At 39.2% G+C, this 22,664-nt stretch overlaps 1 protein-coding gene across 1 annotated transcript in view; it reads right to left on the reverse strand.

The window, feature by feature from the left end:
• Positions 1-5,993, reverse strand: part of DERL1 (derlin 1) — a 36,752-nt gene extending 30,759 nt beyond the window's left edge. The window contains exon 1 of the mRNA XM_020964957.2: positions 5,606-5,993. Within this exon, the coding sequence (XP_020820616.1) occupies positions 5,606-5,758 (153 nt within the window). The 5' untranslated portion in view covers positions 5,759-5,993. The remainder of the gene's footprint in view (positions 1-5,605) is intronic.
• Between the last annotated feature and the right edge of the window lie 16,671 nt (positions 5,994-22,664).

Raw genomic sequence — 22,664 nt, forward strand, 5'->3', positions numbered from 1 at the left:
TTAGAAACCAGAAGTTCTGATTCCTTAATACAAATCTTCAATGACAGTCAGAAGTAATTCAAGGCCAGATTCAACACACTTTGAAAGTAACCCCATGTTCACTGAAGTATTTTTTAAAAGGCAAAGAAGAGAACAGAAGGAAATTCAGAAGGAAACAGAGGCGAGCTGGACTGCTTTGAAAGTAATATGTTGAATGTATTATATACTTTTTTTCAAAGCAAGTTGTACATAATAGATTCATAGTTTCACAATGATTCCTTTTTTACATTCTACTTTGAATATGGAAGTGTTCATTTTTCATAAACTCAAAATAAAAACAATTTTTTTATAAGTAACCTCACAATAGGAAGTTAAACTAGTTTGTAACCATGGATAACACAGAAATGTTTTGCATGATTTCACACGTACAATCAATATCAAATTGCTTGCCTTCTCAGAGAGGGGGCTCGGGTGGGAGGGAGGAAGGAAGAAAATTTGGAATTCAAAATTTTTTTAAATGATTGTTAAAAATTTTTTAATGTGATTGGGAAATATTTAGCAAAATAAATGAAAGCATATTAGAAAATAAAATAAAATAAAACAGTTTGTAACATCTTAGCTAATTAGAATCAACTTCGCAGGAAAATCTTCCCCACAAACAAGATTCTGAAGTTCATGAGAAATTATGTTACTTTATTCTTAGGAATGTAAAATATGAAAGCTAATTTTGAAAAATAGAGCAATTAGAAAATCCTTGTTAAAATAATCAGAGTTAAAGAGGCAATAATGAAAACGAAAATCTGAAATTGCTACTTTATCACAGGCTAAACCTAGAAGCTGAATCATTTTTTCTGCTAAGGTCAAAACTGTAATTTCAGTTTCTATTTCTGTAGGTTGAGAAAACAGGTGGAAAGCAAAAAGTTCCAGAACATTTTAGGAAATGATAGGTAAATTTGCTACAAGTTCAATCTAGGGACAAATTTACATGTATTTTTTTATTACTACCCCATATTATGTTAACAATTATGGAACAGAAGAAAGGGCATTTGTCTAGCTCCAGCCAAAATAAATTTTCCAGTTCTAATTTACCGGAAGTGTGATCCCTGATGAGCAACTTAATCTTTCTGTGCCTCAGTTTCTTCATCTGTAAAATGGTAGTATTATCATTTAATAGCAACTGACATTCATATGCACTTCAAAGTACTTGAGACACATTATTTCATTTAAGGCCCATCTGAGGTGAGATGAGAAAAGTCTAGTATCAAAGAAGTTAAGTTTGACTTGCCCGTGCCCACAATTCTAGTAACTGTCAGAGGCAAGGGAAGTGATTTGCCAACGACCACAAAGTTAGTATTGTGTCAGAGACAAGACTATATACTCTGTTTACTCTCCATTTGTAATTCTTAAAGGGCTAAATAAAAAAAGGCTTATCAACAGCAATAATAATAATTCTATATCCTCCCCTTGCCCAAGCTGACAGCAAAGTTTTCAGGGCATGCCTGTGAAAAAAGTGAGGCATACAAAGTCAAATGAGATTGTTAACTTTTCTTCCAGTGAAGTCTTCAGAAAGAAAATGGGATTTCATCACCATTATGAGCCATGTTAATGATGACTGGGAGAAATGAAAAGCCATAAACATGAGGACAGTGCAGGATAAAAAAGAAATTCCAGACATCATACACTGCAAGCCTGAGAACACAGAGCAAGTTACAAAAAGTAATGAGAGATATTGGTCCAGACTCTGGCACCTGCGACAAACACATTTATGCTGCACAAAAGTAAAAATAATTTACTTTTACCTACTGTTTCAAACCAATAAGCTACAGAGAAGAGACCTATAATTAAAAAGCTAAGCAACTGATTTTAAGTTACAAATGGTAATGAGGTAGTTGTCAAACACACAGCCCACACCACTCCTCAGTGTAGCTACAACCAGATTAATGTAATAGCAAAAATTTAACAGAACAAATACAAATAGAATAGAATACAAATAATGGTAATATGTAGCTTTCCTAGTCAACATGCTGCCAGCAGAGATTCTTATGTACTTGGTCTCTGTTTCTATTTGAGTCTTACACCAGTTGCCTAGAGGATATTTGAGATGTCTTCCACCTCTAAAACAGTAACAGGGTGGAGAAGAATACAAAACATGATAAAGTAGACATAGTGACAGACAGGAAACTGCAACTAACTGAGGAGCCATGACGACTTTCTGGGGCCTAAGTTTTCCTCATCTGTCAAATGAGTAGACTCAATAAAATCTTTCTAAAGTCGTGTGTGTGTGTGTGTGTGTGTGTGTGTGTGTGTGTGTGTGTATAAATACACATATTTGAGTTTTGTTCTCAACAGTCTGTTCAAGACATGCTTTGTGCCTTGATGGGATTTGAAAATCTGAATATATCTCTCTATACACACAAACATACATATTATATTCTCTACAGGTGGTCCACCATATAAGCTAGGGAGCATTCCTCTAGTTTCTCCTTGGCATTCAAAGTTCTTCATAATCTGGCCCCCTCCTACTTTACCTTACTCCCCTGCATGTGCTCTCTGATCCAGTGACCCTGGCCTCTGGCTGTTCCTCAAATACTACACTCCATCACCTTCTACAAGCATCTTCACTGGCTGTTCTCCATGGTTTGAACACCCTCCCTCCTCATCTCCACCTCTTGGCTTCCCTGATTTCCTTGAAGTCTCAGCTAAAGCCCCACTTTCTACAAGAAGCCTTTCCCAGTCCTCCTTAATCCTAATGCCTTCCCTCTGAGATTACCCCAATTTGTCCTGTCTATATCAAGTCTGCGCATAGTTGTTTGCATGCTGTCTCTGTCGTCAGACTGTGGGGTTCTTGAGAACAGGGACCATTTTTTGTCATTCTTTGTAAACCTAGTGCTTAGCACAGTCTGCTATATAGTAGGCCCATAATAAATGATCACTCCACTTCCTGACTGACCTTTTCTTTAAGTAGGGGTCAGAATATATAGACAGACCTGGAATCGCCAGGGCCTTCTATGTATTCTGTATGGATTGATCCATGCTTCAAGAATTTCTGAGTGAAGGACACAACCAGTAAATGGAGAAAAGAACCAAGGTGGGGTACTGTGTAGTAGGAGTCATACATCTGAAAGTGACTGGCATGCTGTAGTGTACACTGGATTATATAAAAAATGAACTTTGGTTGTGCTAACTCAATTCTGAACCAAACATTTGATAAGGAAGACTACAGGGAGGAGAGATGAGTCAAAGGAACCATCAGAGGTGTTTACATCTGATACACCAGTCTCCTCTCCACCTCATTCCCAACCCCATTCCCTACTTAAGAGTCCATATTACCACTTTTTCCTCTAAAAGCACAAAAATGAGGAAGACTAGGTCATCAAATCAATCAGGTTTAAGTTGGGGGGGCGGGGGGCAGGCAAACAGCGGCAGAGCCAGAGGTCCATAAGACCTAAGTTCTCAACTCCCTCTCTACAACTTACAAATCTAAGGGCCATTTAGTAACTATAAACAGACTAATAAGCACTTATAAGTGCCAGGCACTGTACTATGATCTGGAGATAAAAAGACAAATGTGAAATACTCCCTGTTTATATTCCAATGGGGAAGGCAACATTACTATACCCATGTATATATGTTAAACATACACAAAACAAAATAAATACAAGATAGTTTTGGGAGACAGTACATCAGCTTCCTAGGCCCTAGGGGATCAAGATAGGTTTTGTGAAGAAATATATAGTGGCTATTCACTATTTGTTGATTCATAAAGCAAAAAACAGAAGAGAAACAAATTTGGTCATTTGTTGACAATGACAAAGATAACACTAAGTAAAATGATAGGAATGCCTTTATAACACTGAGAGTGAGAAAACAGACTGAATTGTATACAGTATACGTTATATTCGATTTTTACTGTTGAGAAGTATCATGGTATAATTTCAGGGATATCTAATTCATGACCTGCAAAACTCCCCAGTGTGACCTGAACCAGAATAAAACGTAATTGGTAAATGTTTAACAAAATACAAATATATTACAAAATAGATATTGTTAACTGTTGTTTTTTGCGTGGACATGCTGCTGGCAGGGATCCTTTTCTTTTTGAGTGCAACACCACTAGAGTAAGAGGCCTTAGGTTCAAATCCCAGTTCCGCCACTAACCAGCTGTGTGACTATGAGCAAGTTACTTAACCTCTGAGCCCCATTCCTCATGTAGAAAATGGGGATAACATTTGTAGTATGAAATCTAACAATTGTGAGCAATGTGCCACATCATGTGAGTTATCATTATGCTATTTCAGAGGATGTGATTTGACCAGGAGTAAATTTGACCCAATAGAATAAAAAAGTCTACTAGGCAGCTAGGTGGCACAGAAGATAAGAGTGTACCTGACCTGGAGTCAGGAAGACTCATTTTCCTGAGTTCAAATTCAGCTTTAGACCCTTTCTAGCTGTGTGACGCTGGGCAAGTCACTTAACCATGTTTGACTCAGTTTCCTCATCTGTAAAATAAGCTGGGGAAGGAAATAATAGCAAACCGCTCCAGTATCTGCCAAGAAAACCCCAATAGCATGAACAATGCTATCATATTAGTATATAAATGCCTTAACACCTTAAAGTAGGTGAATTTCTTCAATAATGCTGATATCCACATCAGAATCTGACTTCGTCTGTGCTTCCTTCATGATGTAATCATATCCCCTTTGAAAATTAGTGGCACTCATCAAAGACTTCTTCCAGTAGAACCTTAAGTCGAATCCAAAGAAACTTCATTCACAAGAAAAGGTAAAATGACAAAAGTGCCAGCCACACAGTCACCCAAGTGAGGACACAGGCTCCCAAATAAGCCCACACCTCCTCTCTTCCTTCCATCTGACAACTATGACACTTTAAGCATCCGGGAACTAATCCCTTGGGAATTGTCACCATCTCTTAATTTCCTCTTTTGTGTCTCTGGGGCTGGAAGGACAGAGGGAGGAAAGGAAGAAGGGGGAGATCACCATAGTTCATAAAATCACCCAGTCTTCAGTAATGCCTTACTCTGAATCCCGTGAATATAATCCAATTCAGCAACGTCCTAGACTACTGGGCAGATGACCGCAAAGAGTTGCTTCTGTGTTTGGAAGATCTGATTAGTCATCACATAGACACGATTCAGAGCTGTAAGGGTCTATCCAATCCAACCTCCTCATCTCACTGATGATGAAACTGAGGCCCAACATTAATTACGATTGTCCAAGGTCCCCAGATTCAAACCCAGTTGTTCCTGTAGTAAATCCCAGGACTTTACACCACGCCAACTCTCTAGACTCTGATCCATTTTGACTACTTAGGCGTTATTTTACTGAACAGAGGAAAATGAAACGAGTTAAATAAAGAACGAAAATCCTCAAGAAATACGAAATCAGACCAGCCTTTGACCTCTCCACCCTATTCCCTTGGACTTGACCCCACCCTATGCTCCGAAGCCTACATTCGCACACATGGGACTACAAAACCCGTGATTCAAAGTGCGCCCAGACCCAAGGCCGCCTGGGTGCCAACCGCCGCAAAGTTACCTGGGACTTGTAGTTCGCGCTTCCCCACCCCCTCGTCTTCTCCCTTCCCCAGCCCCGTGGTGGGCCGATACCTGGAAGTGGTACAGGAAAGCATCAGGCCAGAGTAAGAAGTAGCTTGCATTGATGAGGCCAAGTTTGCCGACGAAGGGCACTACGATGGCGCCGGCGAACCAGTACCGCGTGATGACCGGGATACTCCTAAACCAGTCCCCCAGATCCGACATTTTCGCAGCTCCGGCTCGCTGAACCAGCAGCGTCGCCGATTCCCCGCCCTCCCGCCCGCCCCCGTGATACGCGGCCGGCCCCGGCTTCGGCTCCGGCTCCGCGAGGATGTGGAGGGGGAAGCCGCGACAGGCGGCGGAGACAGGCACAGGAGGCGGAGACCAGTGGGAGCAGCCCCCAAGACGTGGCGTGGCCGAATTCGGTTCTAGAGAGCGGCGGGCGGGGTGTTCCGGAAAGGAAACTTCCCCTTTCAACTCCAGGGGCAACGTGACCGGAAGTCCAACCTCTTAAAGGAGAAGCGCAACCTTAAGGCTTGCTGGGCGACTGGGGGTGGAGTGGAGAGGGAGAAGGGGCGGGGAACAGAGGTTGTCCGGAGCAACAACGGCAGATGTGTCAGCCAATGGCAGGGCCGGCTTCTCTCCCTTCTCTCCTCCCCTCCCCCTTCTCCCAATCTCCTGGACGGACGGCTTGTGAAAGGTTAACCTGGCCTAGAGTCGGTTGTGAAAATGTGCTGTGGTGGGAAAACATCCGGATTGAGACTTCAGATCCTTGCATTGTGACCCCGAGAAAAACATTTACTCTTTCTGTGCCTCAGTTTCTTCGTCTGTAAAAAGAAGAAATTGGACTAAATGGTCTCCAGTCCTGCTAAGTGGTGTGTTGGTTAAAATGTTCTTCTTAAAGTCCGGGAGACCTGAGTTCAGATGCTTCACCAGACACTTGCAAAATGTGTGACCCTGGGCAAGTCACTTAACCTCTCTCAGCCTCGGTTTGCTCATCTGTAAATGATGATGTAATAACACCACCCAGTGTCCTCTGTGAGGATCAAATGAGATTATGCATACACACATATATAATTATAACTTGTATTTAAATACATATGTAACTCTATGTAGCTATATGTGTAACTATATGTATAGTTATAGGGCAGGTAGGTAGTGCAGTGGATAGAGGTCTGGGCCTGCGGTCAAGAAGACCTTTCAAATCCAGCCTCAGACACTAGCTATGTGACCCTGGGGCAAGTCACTTAACCCAGTTTGCCTCATTTCTTCATCTATAAAATGAGCTGGAGAAGGAAATGACAAACTACTCCAGTATCTTTGCCAAGAAAATACCAAGTGGCATCATGAAGAGTAGACTGAACAACAATATATAATTATATATGTAAAACTACATATATATAGATATATATATATAAAGCTAGTTGAAAACATTATATCTAAAACTGTAATTCATATATATAGTTATAAGTAACTATATATAAAGCTAGTTGTAAACATATATAAATATATGTACATATAACTATGTAGCTCTATATATGAAACTAGTTCCAAACATGTAAAACTATACAATTTACCTATATGTACATATACATAGTTATAAATAACTAAATATAAAGCTAGTTGTAAACATATATTACTATATATGTATATGTAACAATATATAGCTTTGTCTATGTATAAAGCTAGTTGCAAGCATTAAAAGTACTATATAATTGTGAGCAATTATTATCTAAGGCCTCTCTAAATAATATAAAATACAGGATCTCAGGAATGGTTTCCCTATCCATTCACTTGACGGCCACTGGTCAGGAAGAAGAGTCAGAGAGAAAAGAAAAGATATGTAGAGAAAAGAAAGGAGTTTCATCAGTAATATATGATGGATTCTAGTGAACTACAGGAGAATTTCCTCCTTCCATAAACAGTCTTTAACTTTTTGTGATTTTCTCCTGTCCACCCCACCGGATTGTACATTCCTTGAGGTCAAGGATCACATGTTCTTGTCCCTTACATTGACAGAATAATGGATCCTAGCTCTAAAGCTAAGTGGAACCATAGAGGCCATCTAGCCCAACCCTCTCATTTTATAGATGAGGAAATTGAGGCCTAAGCAGGTTAAATGACTTGCCCAAAGTCACCCAGGCATGAAGTCTCAGAAATACAATTTGTACCTGGATCTTCTGAATACAGAGTATTCAATAAATAATTATTGAATGTGTATCTTTAAAAACAAGACAAAATTTCATCTCATTTCATCTCATCCTCTAGTCCTGTCCATTAGGATTAGATGATGCCTTCATAATCCTCTTCTGCCCCTATGTTTCTATGAAAACCCACCTGTTTGTCTCACTGTAATGACGAACAGGTGCTACCGTTTTCTATTGTTAGCTATCCAGAAAAGGAAATTCTCCAGTCTTTTCCAATAGCTTGTTCTGGAATTTAACAGTCCTTTCTTATAAGGAAATTCTTCTTATATCCTTGTCATCCTCAGAAGTATTTATTAAGATGCTACCTGCTATCATTAAGTTATGCGACGGTAGAGTACAATTCAAAAGTTGAAAGGAGAACAAATAGTGATAACCTTCAATGTCAGAAGCTTAAGAGATGATTTCTACTGGTTGATGGAGTTAATGCCTAAGACAAAACTTTCTTTTTCTGTTGTGTTTTGAGAAATGGAGACCCCTCAGAAACCGGAGTACAGGCCGGGTCATCTGGAATGAATTCACAGACAAGCATTCTTCAAGTCAAGATGGCAAAGATTTATTGTTATGCTTTTCAGCGGGCAAGGATTCTTAAGGAACCTGTGAGAGACTGAGGATGGAGCTGGGGTTTATATGGAAAAGGGCATGGAAAAGGAATGCCAGGGACACTGATGAGGTAATGTAAAGCCAGGTGTCTTTGAAAGCTATGGATGGGAAAGTACAGGGAGTATACCAGACGGGGAAGGAGATGACAGAGGTATGGATCTTGGGAGTCTGGCAGGAGGAAGAGTCCTTGGGCTGGCCAAGGACAAAACTCTTTGGGCCGGGCAAGACACCCCTCTCCCTCTGTCTTGATGAGAGAGTGCTCTGTAACAAGGGAAAGTTTTCTCACAAGATGGGAACTTACTAAGGAAGTGGGAGGCTTCCAGAAACATGCTCTGAGGTCTGGGGCCTGAGCAGCCCAGCACTCTCTCACCCAGCTTTGTGTAGCTGGACTAGGAAGAGAGATAAGGGTCATGCTGAGGCCCATGCATGAACAACTGCTAGGCATAGTGTCGGGCTGGGGAGTGGTTGTCAGAGACAGTGTTTCTGAGACTAGGGAGAAGGTGGGGTCCAAGTACAAGCGCAAGCACCCTATCATTTCCAATTGAAATATTTCCCATGATCCCTTTGATAAGCAGGTTGAAGAAGGTCGATCAAGGGAGTCTCTGATCAAATTAAAGAATTGTTTTTTAGCAACTAGATACTGAAGTATAAAGGAGTTACCTAAATAACCTCATAGCAGCTAGGTGGCACAGCAAATTGAGTGCTGGGTCTGGAGTCAGGAAGATTCTTCTTGAATTCAAATCTGGACTTACACACTTACTAGCTGTGTGACCCTCTGTCTTACCCCTGAGCCTCACTACTATTATAGTCTAGGTTTAAGGCTACAACTCCCATGGATGCTGTGTGCGTGTGTGTGTGTGTGTGTGTGTGTGTGTGTGTGTGTGTGTGTGTGTGTGTGTGTGTGTGTACTTGTGGGAATGAACTTCCTCCTCCTCTTCTACGCAACATCTTTGGTTTCACTTCTTACCTAGCCCTAGTCATTGAATGGGTGTGGCCTCAGACAAACTGAGACCTGGGAAAGACCTTAATTTAGAAAAGCCAAGGTCACCCAACATACCCTGGGCCATGACTCTGGAGGAGGGAGTGGAGCTGATGACTTTGCCCAGCACTGCCTCACTCAAATCCAACTCACCTACAAGTCAAGACATCCCCCTCCTGATGTCATTGGTCCTCTTTGAGAATGAAGGACAAACAATAACAACAGCTGTGTGACCCTGGGGAAGTCACTTAATCCAAGTTGCTTCTGTTTCCTCATCTGTAAAATGAGCTGGAGAAGGAAATAGCAAACCACTCCAATATCTCTGCCAAGAAAACCCCAAATGGGGTCACAAAGAGTAGGACCCTACTAAACAACAAAAAATAATTTGGTAACAGCCAAAAATTAGCTACAGACTGATCTTTATGATATAAAGACTCATAGTCTTTTTTTTTTTCGGTAGGTAATTGGGGTTAAGTGACTTGCCCAGGGTCACACAGCTAGTAAGTGTCAAGTGTTTGGTCTGAGGCCAGATCTGAACTCAGGTCCTCCTGACTTCAAGGCCGGTGTTCTATCCACTGTGCCACCTAGCTGCCCCCGAGACTCATAGTCTTTAGAAAGTGGTCCTGTCAGCTGTGGAATCAGTAAGTTCTAAGGTGTTTACTTATCACTTTTTCCCTGGTATTTGGAGGGATGGGACTCTCCCCCCTAGGAGAGGAATTCTCTATTCTCACCACTGGCAATGGCATCCTTTTGCAGAAGCACATCACTATAGAAGACATGTGCTTTCATGCCCCTGTGAGGATATTACTTCCTGAACCCTAGCGTCCTCTATGACAAGAGGTTTTGAAGAAATGGAGCCTGACACCTGGAGCTAAAGTCCTGCTGATAGGACACATTACACCTCACAGCTAAGAAGCCAAGCAGATAGAAGTGGGAGGGCTTTCTGCTGATTCCAGGAAGGGATCTGGTTCTTTCTGAAAGAGCCTAGTAGTCCTATAGGCATGGATTTCGGCTTATCCAGAAGTCGAAGGCATTGGAAACTATAGCTAACTAGCAGAGCAAGATGCCCGGGCAAGATAGCCTACCCATTACTGAGAAGCTTGGGGACGTCTCAGGAGGGCATCAGGGGCCTTGCAGCATGGAGAGTGTAAGTGACCTCTCCACATACATTCTTTGACAACACTTCCCTCCCTGTGTGTCTAGCCATGCGTGTTCCCCATTTGACTTCTGTTTATGTCCCTTCTCCCCACTCATCTTGAGTATATTTGGTTGCCATTGTTATCCCCATCACTTTCCTCTACCCCTCCCTACTCTACCTACCCCCATCCCCACAAAGAAATAAAAGCCCTCCTTTGTAACAGAAAAGCAAAGTAAAGCAAAATACCAAGTGTTGCCCAAATCTGAAAAATGCATATCTCATTCCTTACCTCTAATCCATCACTTCTCTATCAAGACCACGATTCATCATCATTATTCTGGAGTTGTAGTTGATCATCCCATTGACTTGCTCTTTACAAGAGTAATTATGCTCTAGTGGAAAGAGCAGTCTCTGAGGCCAGAGAACTGGGGTTCAAATCCAGCCTTTGTTTATGTGACCTTAGGCACGTAACAACCTCTCTGTAATATGGTTTTCTCATCTGCTAAAAAAGTTGGACTAGGGGGCAGCTAGGTGGCACAATGGATAGAGCACCAGCCCTGGATTCAGGAGGACCCGAATTCAAATGTGGCCTCAGCCACATAACACTTATTAGCTGTGTGAACCTGGACAAGTCACTTAACCCCATTGCCCAGCCAAAAAAAAAGAAAAAGAAAAAGAAAAAGTTGGACTAGAGGGCCTCTTGGGTCTCTTGCTGATCTAGGGGAAAGGGGGGAAGGGAATAAACATTTATATAGCACCTACTATGTGCCAGGAACTGTGCTAAGCACTTTACAAATATCTCATTTGATCTAGATCTATGATTTTATAGTCAGATCATAGATCTTATGGACAGCCAATAAATATTTATTAAGTGTCTACTATGTGTCAAACACTGGTAAACACTGGGTTAGCGGGATAGGGTAGAAGATGGGGAGGGAAGAAATATAAAGAAAGGCAAAAGACAGAAATCTTAGTTTTATAAATATAAGCCTGAATCAGCAAATTAACTTAGGCAATGTAGTACAGAAGAGTTCAGATAAAGAGCAGCAGAGCCACACAGGTTTAGAAGTTAACAAAATTTTGTTACTTCTCACAAGGAAGGAAGAAAAACACATGCCAAAAGAGGATAATCTCAGTGTGTGCAGAACACGGTGGGGTAGCTTCTGAATGTGGAAACATGTAATGGTTTTGCCTACTGGTCAAAGGCCCAGAGCCTTAGAGCACAAACTTTAATATCATTTTATATAAAGAGACAGCATGATATCAAAGACCACCCTGTAATCCATAGGGAAAGATAACAATATAGCTGGGAACAGTAAAAAGAGGACATTTTTAAAAATTGGCTAATAAAACATGAGGCATAAGGAACAGGCACTCAAGGAAGTTAACTCAAACTGTTCCATCCAGCAAGAGACCAGGTAATGTCCAGTCTCTGGGTTTATTGGCCTTAGACTGCTTGTATCCTGAGGACTGGGACCATACAAGTCAAACCAATTTTCATTGGTCCACAGCAAGTATTGCCATTTTTATTACATTTATGTGACCCAACTATGAGCAATTAGCATGTCTTTAGTTAAGTCTCTATTTTTATAAAGAGTGTTTTGTAATTATATTAATATAACTCATGTTTGTCTTGGTAGTGAACTCTCAAATAATTTATACATTCTGTAATTATTTGAATGGAATTAATTTATATTCTCCTGTAGGGTTTTATATATAATATACAAAAAGGTTTCTGATTTTTATAGATTCATTTTATATTCTACTACTTTTCTGAAGTTGTTAATTATCTCAGTTAACTTTTAGTTTAATTTCTAGGTTTCACTAAGTAAACCATCATATCTTTGGCAAAAACCAATAATGTTCATTCCTCTTTTTCTTCTTTTATTCCCACTGCTATAATTTCTAGAATTATATTAAATAATAGTAGTGACAATATTGCTTTACCCTCAACCTTAATGGAAAGGCCTCTAGCATTTTTCCATTATAAATAGTGCTAGCTTTTGGTTTTTAGATAGATATTGTAACAGACTAAAAAAAAGTTCATTTATTTCTATGTTTTCTAGTGTTTTTAACACAAAAGGGTATTGTATTTTGTCAAAAGATGTTGACATAATGATGTGATTTTAATTGTTTTGTTATTATGGCTACTATACTCATAGTTTTCCTACTATTGACTCAACTCTGCATTCCTAGTATGAATGCAGCCTGGTCATATGTTGCTGAGCCTCCTTTGCTAATATATTTTTCAATATCTTTACACTGATATTTATTAAAGTTATAGGGCTACAGTTTCTTTTATGATATCTCTCTGGTTTGGTGATAAAGACCATATTTGTCTCATAGAAAGTATGAGACAAATATGGTTTGGTAGGATGGTGTCTTTTCCACTTTTTACAAATAGTTTACACAGAATTGAAGTTAATTGTTTTTAAATTTTTGACAGAATTTACTTCTAAATCTGTTTCTGGATTTTTTTTTCCTCTTGGAATTCCTTTATGGCTTGTTCAATTTATTTTTTCTGAAATTGGGTTATTAAAGTCTCTATTTTTTTTGTTTTGTTACTCTGAGTATTTTATATTTTTATAAATGTTCATCCATTTCATTTAAGTTATCAGTTATGTGGTCATGTAATTGGGTAAAATGGTTTCTAATGATTTCCTCTATTTTCTCTTAATCTGTTATTAATTCTCCTTTTTCATTTTTTATTATGGCAATTTGGTTTTACTCTTTTGTTGGTCAAATTAATTAATGGTTTGTCAGGTTTTTTAAAATTTTTGTTTGTTTGTTTAAGAAACAATGCCTAGTTTTATTTATCAATTCAGTCGTGATTTTGATTTCAGTTTTATCTCTTATTTAATTTTCAGAATTTGTATTTTGGAGTTTATTTGGGATTTTTTGATTTGTTGTTTTTCAAGGTTTTTAGGTATGTTCCCAAATCATTGATATGTTCATTCTCTTTTTTGGTGATGAAAGTATTTAAAATAAAAATTTTCCCCTGGGGACTATTTTGATTGCATCTCAAGAGTTTTGGTATTTTGTTTCATTGTTGGCATTTTCTTTGATGAAATTATCTATGGTTTCTATGATTTGTTTTTTCTTTGAGCCTCCAACTCTTTAGAATCAAACTATTTTGTCACCATCAGAGTTTAAACTCTTTCCTCAAAGATCCTTTACCGATTATAATTTTTATTAAATTATGGTTAGTAAAGGAAGTACTTAATTTGTCTGTTTTTCTACATTTATCAAGGTTTTGTTTGTTATTATCATTTTTGTTGTTGTTTTTTGCCCTAGTACATGGATAAATGTTGTAATGATTCGATGTACAACTGAGAAATAAGTATGAACTTTTCAACTGCCATTCAGTAACTGGCAGAAGTCTATCATATTTTCTAAAATTTATTCAGGTCCTTAATTTCTTAATTGTTTATCCTTTAGTTAGATTTATCTAGGTCTGACAGGGTCACATTGGGGTCCCTCACTATTATAATTTTACTATCTATTTCTTTCGGTAACTGGATTTTTTCCTTTAAGTATTTTAATACTGTATCATTTTCGGTACATATGTTGAGAGAGATGGTACTTTCAGCACAATGTATTTTCCCTGCTTAACCCTTTTAACCATGTATTATTGCCTTGCCACTCCAGCTTTTTTATAATTTGCTTGAGGCATAATACATTCTTCCCTAAGCCACTTATTACAGCTGTTTCAATCTCTGTGTTTCAAGTGTGCTCTTGTAAACAGCATATAGTTGGATTCTACTTTATAATCCATTCTGCTTTCTCTTCTCTGCATACTGGTGATTTAATTATATTCATGGTTATGATGGATAATTACATTTTTTTCTTCCGTCATATCCTCATACCTTTCCCTCTCTTTGCCCCACTCCACTATTTGCAATAAAGAAGGTAGTGAAAAAAGAAACAAAATATGATCAGCATTAGCAGTTAGGTGGCACAATAGAGTGTTGGGCCTGGAGTCAGGAAGATTCATCTTCCTGAGTTCAAATCAGGCCTCAGACACTTACTAGTCACTTAACCCTGTTAACCTCAGTTTCCTCCTCTAAAAATGAACTGGAGAAGGAAATGGCAAACCACTCCAGTATCTTTGCCAAGAAAACCCCAAATAGGGACATGAAGAGTTGTACACAACTGGAAATGACTAAACAACACAAGCAAATTATAATTGAAGTGGTCTGATACCACTCTTTGCCTAGTCTAGATCTGATTCTTAAATTTTCTTTTGTACCTTGTGATTCCCTGCTTTATGACCCACCCTCTGAAGTTAAAATTTGTTTTATTTGTGCTTATTCCTTCTCCAACTCTACAATCTCCCTGTTCCTACCTATTTCCATGTTGAATTTAATATATGTTAACACCAAACTATTTTTGTTTATGTTTTTAGCTCTTGTTTTTTCCTAGTTCAGATAAGAATGTGGTTCATGAGATGTCCTTTCCTGCACCCCCAATTTTGCAAAGTGTCAAACTCACGACCCATGTGCCATAAACTTCAGGCGCAACTCAAGAATAGGCAAAAACCAAATTAAAATGTGATTAGGAAATGTTTAGCAAAATAAATAAAGATATAGTACAACATAGATAGTGTTGATTTGTGGTTTTCTAAGTCAGTATACAGCAGAGGGGATCTGTTTCTATTTGATTTTTACACCACTATTGTAGAGCACCCCAATTATAAGAAATAGGTTTCTTCTCCTTCAGCCTTTCTTCCCTAGTGTATTCCATTTTATTTCCCTTTTCTTTCTGCTTTTAAAATAAAAAATATGAAATCAAGCCACTCCCAGGTCTTATGTTTATCTTTCTTTACTCCTTCAGTGACCTAACTAGCCGTTTGGATTCTGAAGGGCCAAGTATGTCTTCTCCCCCATTGTAATGTTAACACTCCATCATCATATAGCCTCCTCCCATTACTCAAACATATTTACCTTTCTTTGGGTTTGTTTGTTTTTGTTGTTGTTATTGTTGTTATTTTTGTGTCTCCCCCCCCCCCCCCCCCCCGGCTTTTGTATTCAAAGATTCTGCCTCTGGGGGCAGCTAGGTGATACAGTGGATAGAGCATCAGCCCTGAAGTCAGAAGGACCTGAGTTCAAATCTGGCCTCAGACCAAATACTTGACACTAGCTTTGTCACCCTGGGCAAGTCACTTAACCCCTATTGTCTCACCAAAAAAAAAAAATAAAGATTCTATCCTGGTGGTAACTTTTGTATTAATATCAAGAAAGTCCTCTATTCTGTTAAAGATCTACTTTTTTAACTCTATAGATTGTACTCAGTTTTGCAATGCAATATTCTTGGTTGTAAGCCTTAAAAAAAATAACAACAACTTTTTGGTATATCATGTTCCAAGATTTTTTTCTCCTTTATAAGTAGTTGCAATTTAGTCATGTATGATCCTAACTATGGTTCTCTGGTACTTGAACTCTTTCTTTCTGGCTGCTTATAATGTTTTTTCTTTGATTCTGGCTTTGACTAAGACATTTCTACATGATTTCAATTTAGGGCTTTCTTCAGGAGTTAATCCCTGGATTCTTTGTGTTTTTGCTTTGTCCTCTGGTCCTAGAGAGGCAGTATGGCATAACGGATTAAATTCAGTCTCAAAGTAATGCTTCAAGATCTGCCTCTGACACATACTGGCTGTGTAACCCTAAGCATGCCTTAACTTCTCAGTGCTCTAAGCTCTCTGGGACTATAATTTCAAAGAAGGTACTGTTCAGAAATCTTATAAGGAATTTCTTAAAAAGGGATCCATTCTGTTTTTCAGATAGTCCTTATACCTGCAGAGCCATAGGACGAGCCATATCCCCCTGGTTCTAAAAGATTTGGGTAGTTTCCTTTTATGATTTTTTTTTAGGCCAATGGGGTTAAGTGACTTACCCAAGGTCACACAGTTAGTAAGGTCAGGTGTTTGGTCTGAGGTCAGATTTGAACTCAGGTACTCCTGACTTCAGGGCTGGTGCTTTATTCACTATGCCACCTAGCTTCCCCTGTTTTATGGTTTCTTAAAGTAAGGTATACACAGTAACAGCAATATTGTAACAATTATCAACTGTGAAAGAATTATTCTAATCAATACAGTGATCCAAGACAATTCCAAAAGACTCACGATGAAAAACGATATCCACCTCCAGAGAGAAAACTGATGAACTCTGAACATAAATTGATGCATGTTTTTTTCACTTACGTTATTTCCTCTTTTTTGGGGGGGGGAGCAACATAGCTAATATAAAAATATGCTTTGCATACTTCACATGCATAATTGACATGCTTGTCTTCTCAATGGGTGGAGGAGCCGGAGGAACCGAATTTGGAACTCAACATTTTATAAAATGAATGTCAAAATAAAGCATAATCTTTAAAAAAAAAATGTGCAAGGTTTTTTGTGTGGTCCTGGTTTTCAAGGAAATTGGTGATTCTTACATTATTTCACTTATTTTCCAGGTTAGTTGGTTTTTGATAGTAGATAGCTCATATTTTCTTCTATTTTTCTAACTTTTTATTTTATTCTAATACTTATTTTCCCATGCAGTTATTGAGTTCCAACTGATCCATTCTATTTTTCAGGTAGTCTACTGCTTCAGTAAGGTTTTCCACCTTCTTTTCTAAACTATTTATTCCTTTTCAATTTTTTTTTCTTCCAGAGCTCTTGAGTCAATCCTTATTTCATTTTTTATCTCTTGTTTTAATAACTTCCACGTATTCTTAGAGCCCTTGTGGCCCAGCCATTCTTTTCTCTGAGACTGTACTTGAACTCATTGTGAATTACTGTCTTTCTGAGTTTGCCTCTTGAACTTCTCTCAACCAATTATATTTTTTCAAATTGTGTTTGGTATTTTCTTCTGTTGACTGATATAACTGGCCTCAGATTCTCAATTTCACTTGGGCCAGACTGTTCCCTCTTGTATTCTGAGATAGAGTGGTAAGGCTTTCCTTGGTCCTATCCCCCATGTAGTCTGGATGATATTTTCTGTGCCGTGCTGGACTCTATGACTAGGACACCTCCTTTACTCCCCCTTGCAGGTATCTCCAGTTGCTGGTTCAGTATCCTAGTGGTCTCAGCCCAGTTGTAGTTTTCTTCTCATTGTATAGGACCTTACCAGAAATTGGCTCCATCCCTTGCTATGGGCCTGACAGGCCCCAATCAGATGTTTCTGATTGCACTGGTACCAGGCTTCCTGCAAGATCCCAGGTATTTCACCAACTCTGTCTCTGGTTGACTCTGGTATGGGCTGCTGTGTACTTCACTGCCTCAATGCTACATTTTCCTATCTGTTTCTGTGGCTCTGGAGTGGGCTGCCCAGGCACTATGGCTTCCACCTCTCTTAGCTTGTCTCTATTAGATCAGTAATCATTCATGTTCTTTCATCATCTTTTTTTCCTGTAATAATCAAGTACAAAATTTTTTCCACATCTTTGGTATCTTTCTGTCTCAGTTACACCATATGAATCAATCCTCCAGAGTTCTCATTACTATTTTGCCTACAGCACATGTCCTCTCTATGTATACTTGGTCTAATCCAACTCCATTTCCTGTCTTTTTTTCCTCTTTATTTCTACTTCCTATGTAAGTATATGCTCGACTTTGATGGCAGAGTTCAAGACTCTACTGTCCTTAATGGCAAAACACAAACACACACACACACACACACACACACACACACACACACACACATCAAAATCTTTGCAAACCTTTTCCTTTTTTCTTGCAATCCTTCCAGGCTTAAGCCGTAAGCACCCTTGGGATGACTTTGCTTAATGAGTTTCTCAGCAAGCTTTCTTTACCTTGGTTTTACCCTTTCCTGATTCTGTTTTATGAGGTAGTACTAATCATAATCTTCCTTAATCCTCTTCCATATGATTTTACAAACAAGTTTATATTCTAATATGGTATTGCCACATCTTTTTACTTGACTAGTGGGTCAAGTGTTGATTGAAGCACTTTTTATACTGTATTGGTCACCCTTTTAGTGATGGGGATGGCGTCTGTACCCCTACCCAAAGCCCCTGAACCCAGATCTTTGGCATTTGCTTGAGGCACCCAGCCAATCCCAGTTAATAATCCTTTTAACTGCTCTTTCACTGGGGCTCTCCCACCACTTAATTCCTTCCCTTGTCTGCACCTGGCCCACTCTAGGCTTCTTGCCACTCCTTAATCCCATCCAGATCTTCCTACAGTTTTTCTGTTTAAAACTACCAATTTTATTCTCATCAAATACCCATATTCTTAAAATCTGGCCCTCTTGTATTAATGTCTCAAATAGCCACAGACTTACTAGGATTCTTGCCCACTCAAACTGGTTAACATAATAAACTTGCTCTTTGGACTGAAAGAAGGCTTGAGTGGTTGAATTCTTTCAAGGCAGAGCCACCCTGTATTTCAGGGTTTCTATATTGGCTAAATTTCTATATATTCATTGTAGTCTCTGAGTCCTTCCTTTGGTATATATCCCATTTTTCATCGTCAATAACTTGTTTAAATAAGTATGTAGTTGTTTTCATTGGTCATCATATCTTTTTTTTGTTTTTTTAGACTAATTTTGGTCTTTGCTCTAACAAGTCCTTGAATTGAGGGTGAGGGTGGGGAACCTGTGACTTTGAGGCCACATATGGCCTTCTAGGTCCTTGGGTGCAGCCTTTTGACTGAGTCCAAAGAGATTTGTTCTGTGAAGTTTGGATTCAGTCGAAGGGCTGTACTTAAGGCCACAGGTTCCCACCCCTGGCTGAGGGTCTTCAGAAAATTGAAGCGAGAATATTCTTACATCTGTAATGAGTCATTTCCCTTCTGTTAAAATGTAATCTTTTTTTTTTTGTGATGTTTTCCTGTACTCACTAAAGTAGGCATGGTATAGGTATGAAGCTTTGTCTAGACTGGAAGTTTATGGCCTTCCTCATTCCTTATTCCTGACCCATATTTTCCAATATAAGTTTATACTTCTTGCTGTCCTCCCCTATTCCCACCTTCCAAGCTTCCCTCACTTTCTTCATGTCTAGAAGATATCAATGTAATGGCTAGAATTTAACAAAAGGTAGACTGTGATCAAGATATCCTTTGTTAGCAGAGGCATGCAATCTGTTAACCAAGGGATCTTATTGGCTAGCCTCCATTTGTACCAAAAGATCCAGAGTGAGGGCTAACAGTATCTTTCGTACCCAAGTTTATCTTTCTTCTGATTGGCCTAATAGTGCATCACCTGGACCTTCCCTGGCAGACATAAGGCAACCCTGATTGGTGGACATTTTAATGAGAAACTCTTTGGCTAAGAGTTCACAGCTCCTATCAATTACTTCCTCCTTTTTCTTTCTTTCTTTCTTTTTTTTTTCTTTTTGAGGAGATGGTTTACAGGTTACCAAAAGCAAGGAGTAAGGAACATGGCCCTGGGGAAGGACCTAGCTCTGGCTGGCTTCTGTTTACTGGGTAAATGAAAGTGAGGTACCTGCCCAGGCAGATGCCTTGGGGGCTGGGACCCAATGTAATTACTATTACATTCCTCAGCCAGCTAGGGAGAAGTCAGTTATAAGACAGGCTAAAAGGTGGAGATTTTGACAGAAAAGGGTGTATTACAAATTAATATTAAATATCAAATGATACAACATAATATTAATTTTACTCAGTATCATGTTCTAATGGAATTTATCTCTTCACCCTCTACAACACATGCTGCTACATAAGTTGCAATTATTGTCATGGTGGCCTTTTCCTCCCAAATATTTAACATGAACACTGTAATATAAGATGACCATATGTCACTTGAAATAATGTTTCTAGGTACTTCGAGATATGCAATAAAACCAAGTCAATAGTTTCCTCTTCAAAATCGGAGGACCATCCTTCCATTTAGCTTCCACTTCCTTCTTTCTCTGGGTTTCATTCTGTGACGATTAAAAAGTTTCAAGAGACATAGTTTCTGGGTAATTTAATCATTTTATTAATAAGGCCAGCAAGTTATTAATAAAAGGATGGTTATTTGGCCATCTCCATCAGACCAAAGATCCCTAACTGCAGTGGGGTCACAGTTCATATGCCCTTCGAAGAGGAGGTGTTCCTGAGGGGAGCCTACTCAATTCTGATTGGTTAATCAGATGAGAGGTGGGTGATCTTGGAGTATGAGACTTAGGTCAAAGAGACATCAATTTCCATATTACCTGTCTTGATAAGGGGGAGAATCAGCATTTTCCCCGGATCTAACTGGGCAAACACAATGAGCAGGACTACGCCCATTAGTACAAACTGTCTGATTAGATCTTGGCCTGGGTAAATCTCTAAGAGAAATCTCCCACACTGGTTGGTTTCTACATGAGGAAGTAGAAAAGAAGAAAGACCTTGGTCCTAATACAACAATTCATTGTTAAATATAAAAGAGAAATTTTCAATTCTCACAATTCATAGTGAAAGTGTCAAGATTGATATGATTCCTGGGAAAGGCTGTAGGACCTCATTCCTTTCTTCTAAGTAACATGTCAACTCTTTGGTCATTGGACAAGGATCTCACATATAGAACACCAACAATTAAGTTCGTTTATAGATTTTCCTGAAACAGTAATTCTTAGCAACCTCTTCTCACTTTTCCTCCAATCTATCATCATTACTGAAGTAGGAGGTACACAGGCCCAAGGATTATTTTGTATTTATTGTGGTCACCATGGCCAAAGATTTCATCAATGGCCAACCTACTGGTGATGAGCTTCTCCAAACTTAGCTAGAGGGGCAGCTAGGTGGTGCAGTGGATAGAGCTCTGGCCTTGGAGTCAGAAGAACCTGAGTTCAAATATGGCCTCAGACACATAACACTTACTAGCTGTGTGACCCTGGTCAAGTCATTTAACCCCATTGCCTAAAACAATAAAAAACAAACATACTCAGCTAGATGTGACCTTAAAAAGCAGACCTAGTGTATTCCTGGGAACAGACTCAGAGCCTTTTCTAATGCGGTAGAACCTGTGAGGTCTTTTGTTCAGCTGAAAAAGCCTCAAGGTCACCTCCATGCCATGATGAAACTTTGGAATAGGACTTGAACCTGATACTTCTTTAAAAACTTAAAGACAGCTCTTTATGTGCTTCTTATGTCTTCTCTTTTCCAAACTAAACATACTTTGTTCCTTAAAACAGTCCTCAAAGAGCCCTTCACCTACCCAGCTTCCCTCATCTGGCTAAGAAATATCCTTACATTTTATCAATGTCCTGCTCCAAATGTAGCATTTAATTCTGAACATAATTTCCCAGAAGTGATCTGATGGTACTGTCATCTCCATAATCCAGGATACGAAGGCTCTCTTAATGAAACCTAAGATCCTGTTAGCTTTTTCAACTATCATATAATAATAATAACTAGCATCCACCTTATTCTAGGTACTGTGCTAAGAAAGTGATGAGATTTGAATAGACTGGGAATGGGAAGCCCATTATATCAAGTACCACTTAAAGCCACTTTAGGAGACAATGAGATTCAAGTTAGGTTGGTCAATGAACTACCAAAACAGGGGCCCCTACGTCCCAGGGCTGAACAATGGAATAATGTTATGCCTAGATATTCAAAAAACTGTGAACTACCCTCTCCCCCTTGCCAACATATCCCTGATTACCTCATATCCCCAGCCCATGGCAAGTTTTCCTCATAAGAATCCCTAGCCTCTTCTGGCCAGGGGGCATCTCTTTTAATTGGCATCCCCCTCTTCCTTGGGGTGCTGCCTCCCTTGGGGGCTGCCACTCCTCCCCTTAAGCTGGAGTATCCTTTAAGCTGTGTCTGTCTTAAGGGGTGGAGGAGCCTGCTTGGTGTATTGTGTTACCTGTGATAGACCCCTTTACTTGATTTGGAGGTGGCTTAAGTGAATTCTTTTGAGGTGACCTTGCACTCCAACATTTTATTGCCCATGAACCTCAACAAAAGCACTTTACAAATATCTCATTTGATACTCACAACAACCCTTGGAGATAGATGCTATTATTATCCCCATCTTACTGTTAAGGAAACTGACACAGACTAAAGTGAAATGACTTGCTCAAGGTCACAGAGTTAATAAGTATCTGAGTTTGTATTTGAACTCAAATCTTCCTGACTCCAAGCCCACCACTCTAGTCACTGCAACAGTAGCTACCTTATACCACATTATTGATTCATATTGAATTTCTATCTATAGAAACTTGTAAATCTTTTCAGACTGCTACCTAGCCTTACCTTTTCCATCCAAGGTTCAA

The sequence above is a fragment of the Phascolarctos cinereus genome, unplaced genomic scaffold, assembly GCF_003287225.1.
Source record: "Phascolarctos cinereus isolate Bilbo 61053 unplaced genomic scaffold, phaCin_HiC Scaffold_4;HRSCAF=312, whole genome shotgun sequence".
Lineage (NCBI taxonomy): Eukaryota > Metazoa > Chordata > Mammalia > Diprotodontia > Phascolarctidae > Phascolarctos > Phascolarctos cinereus.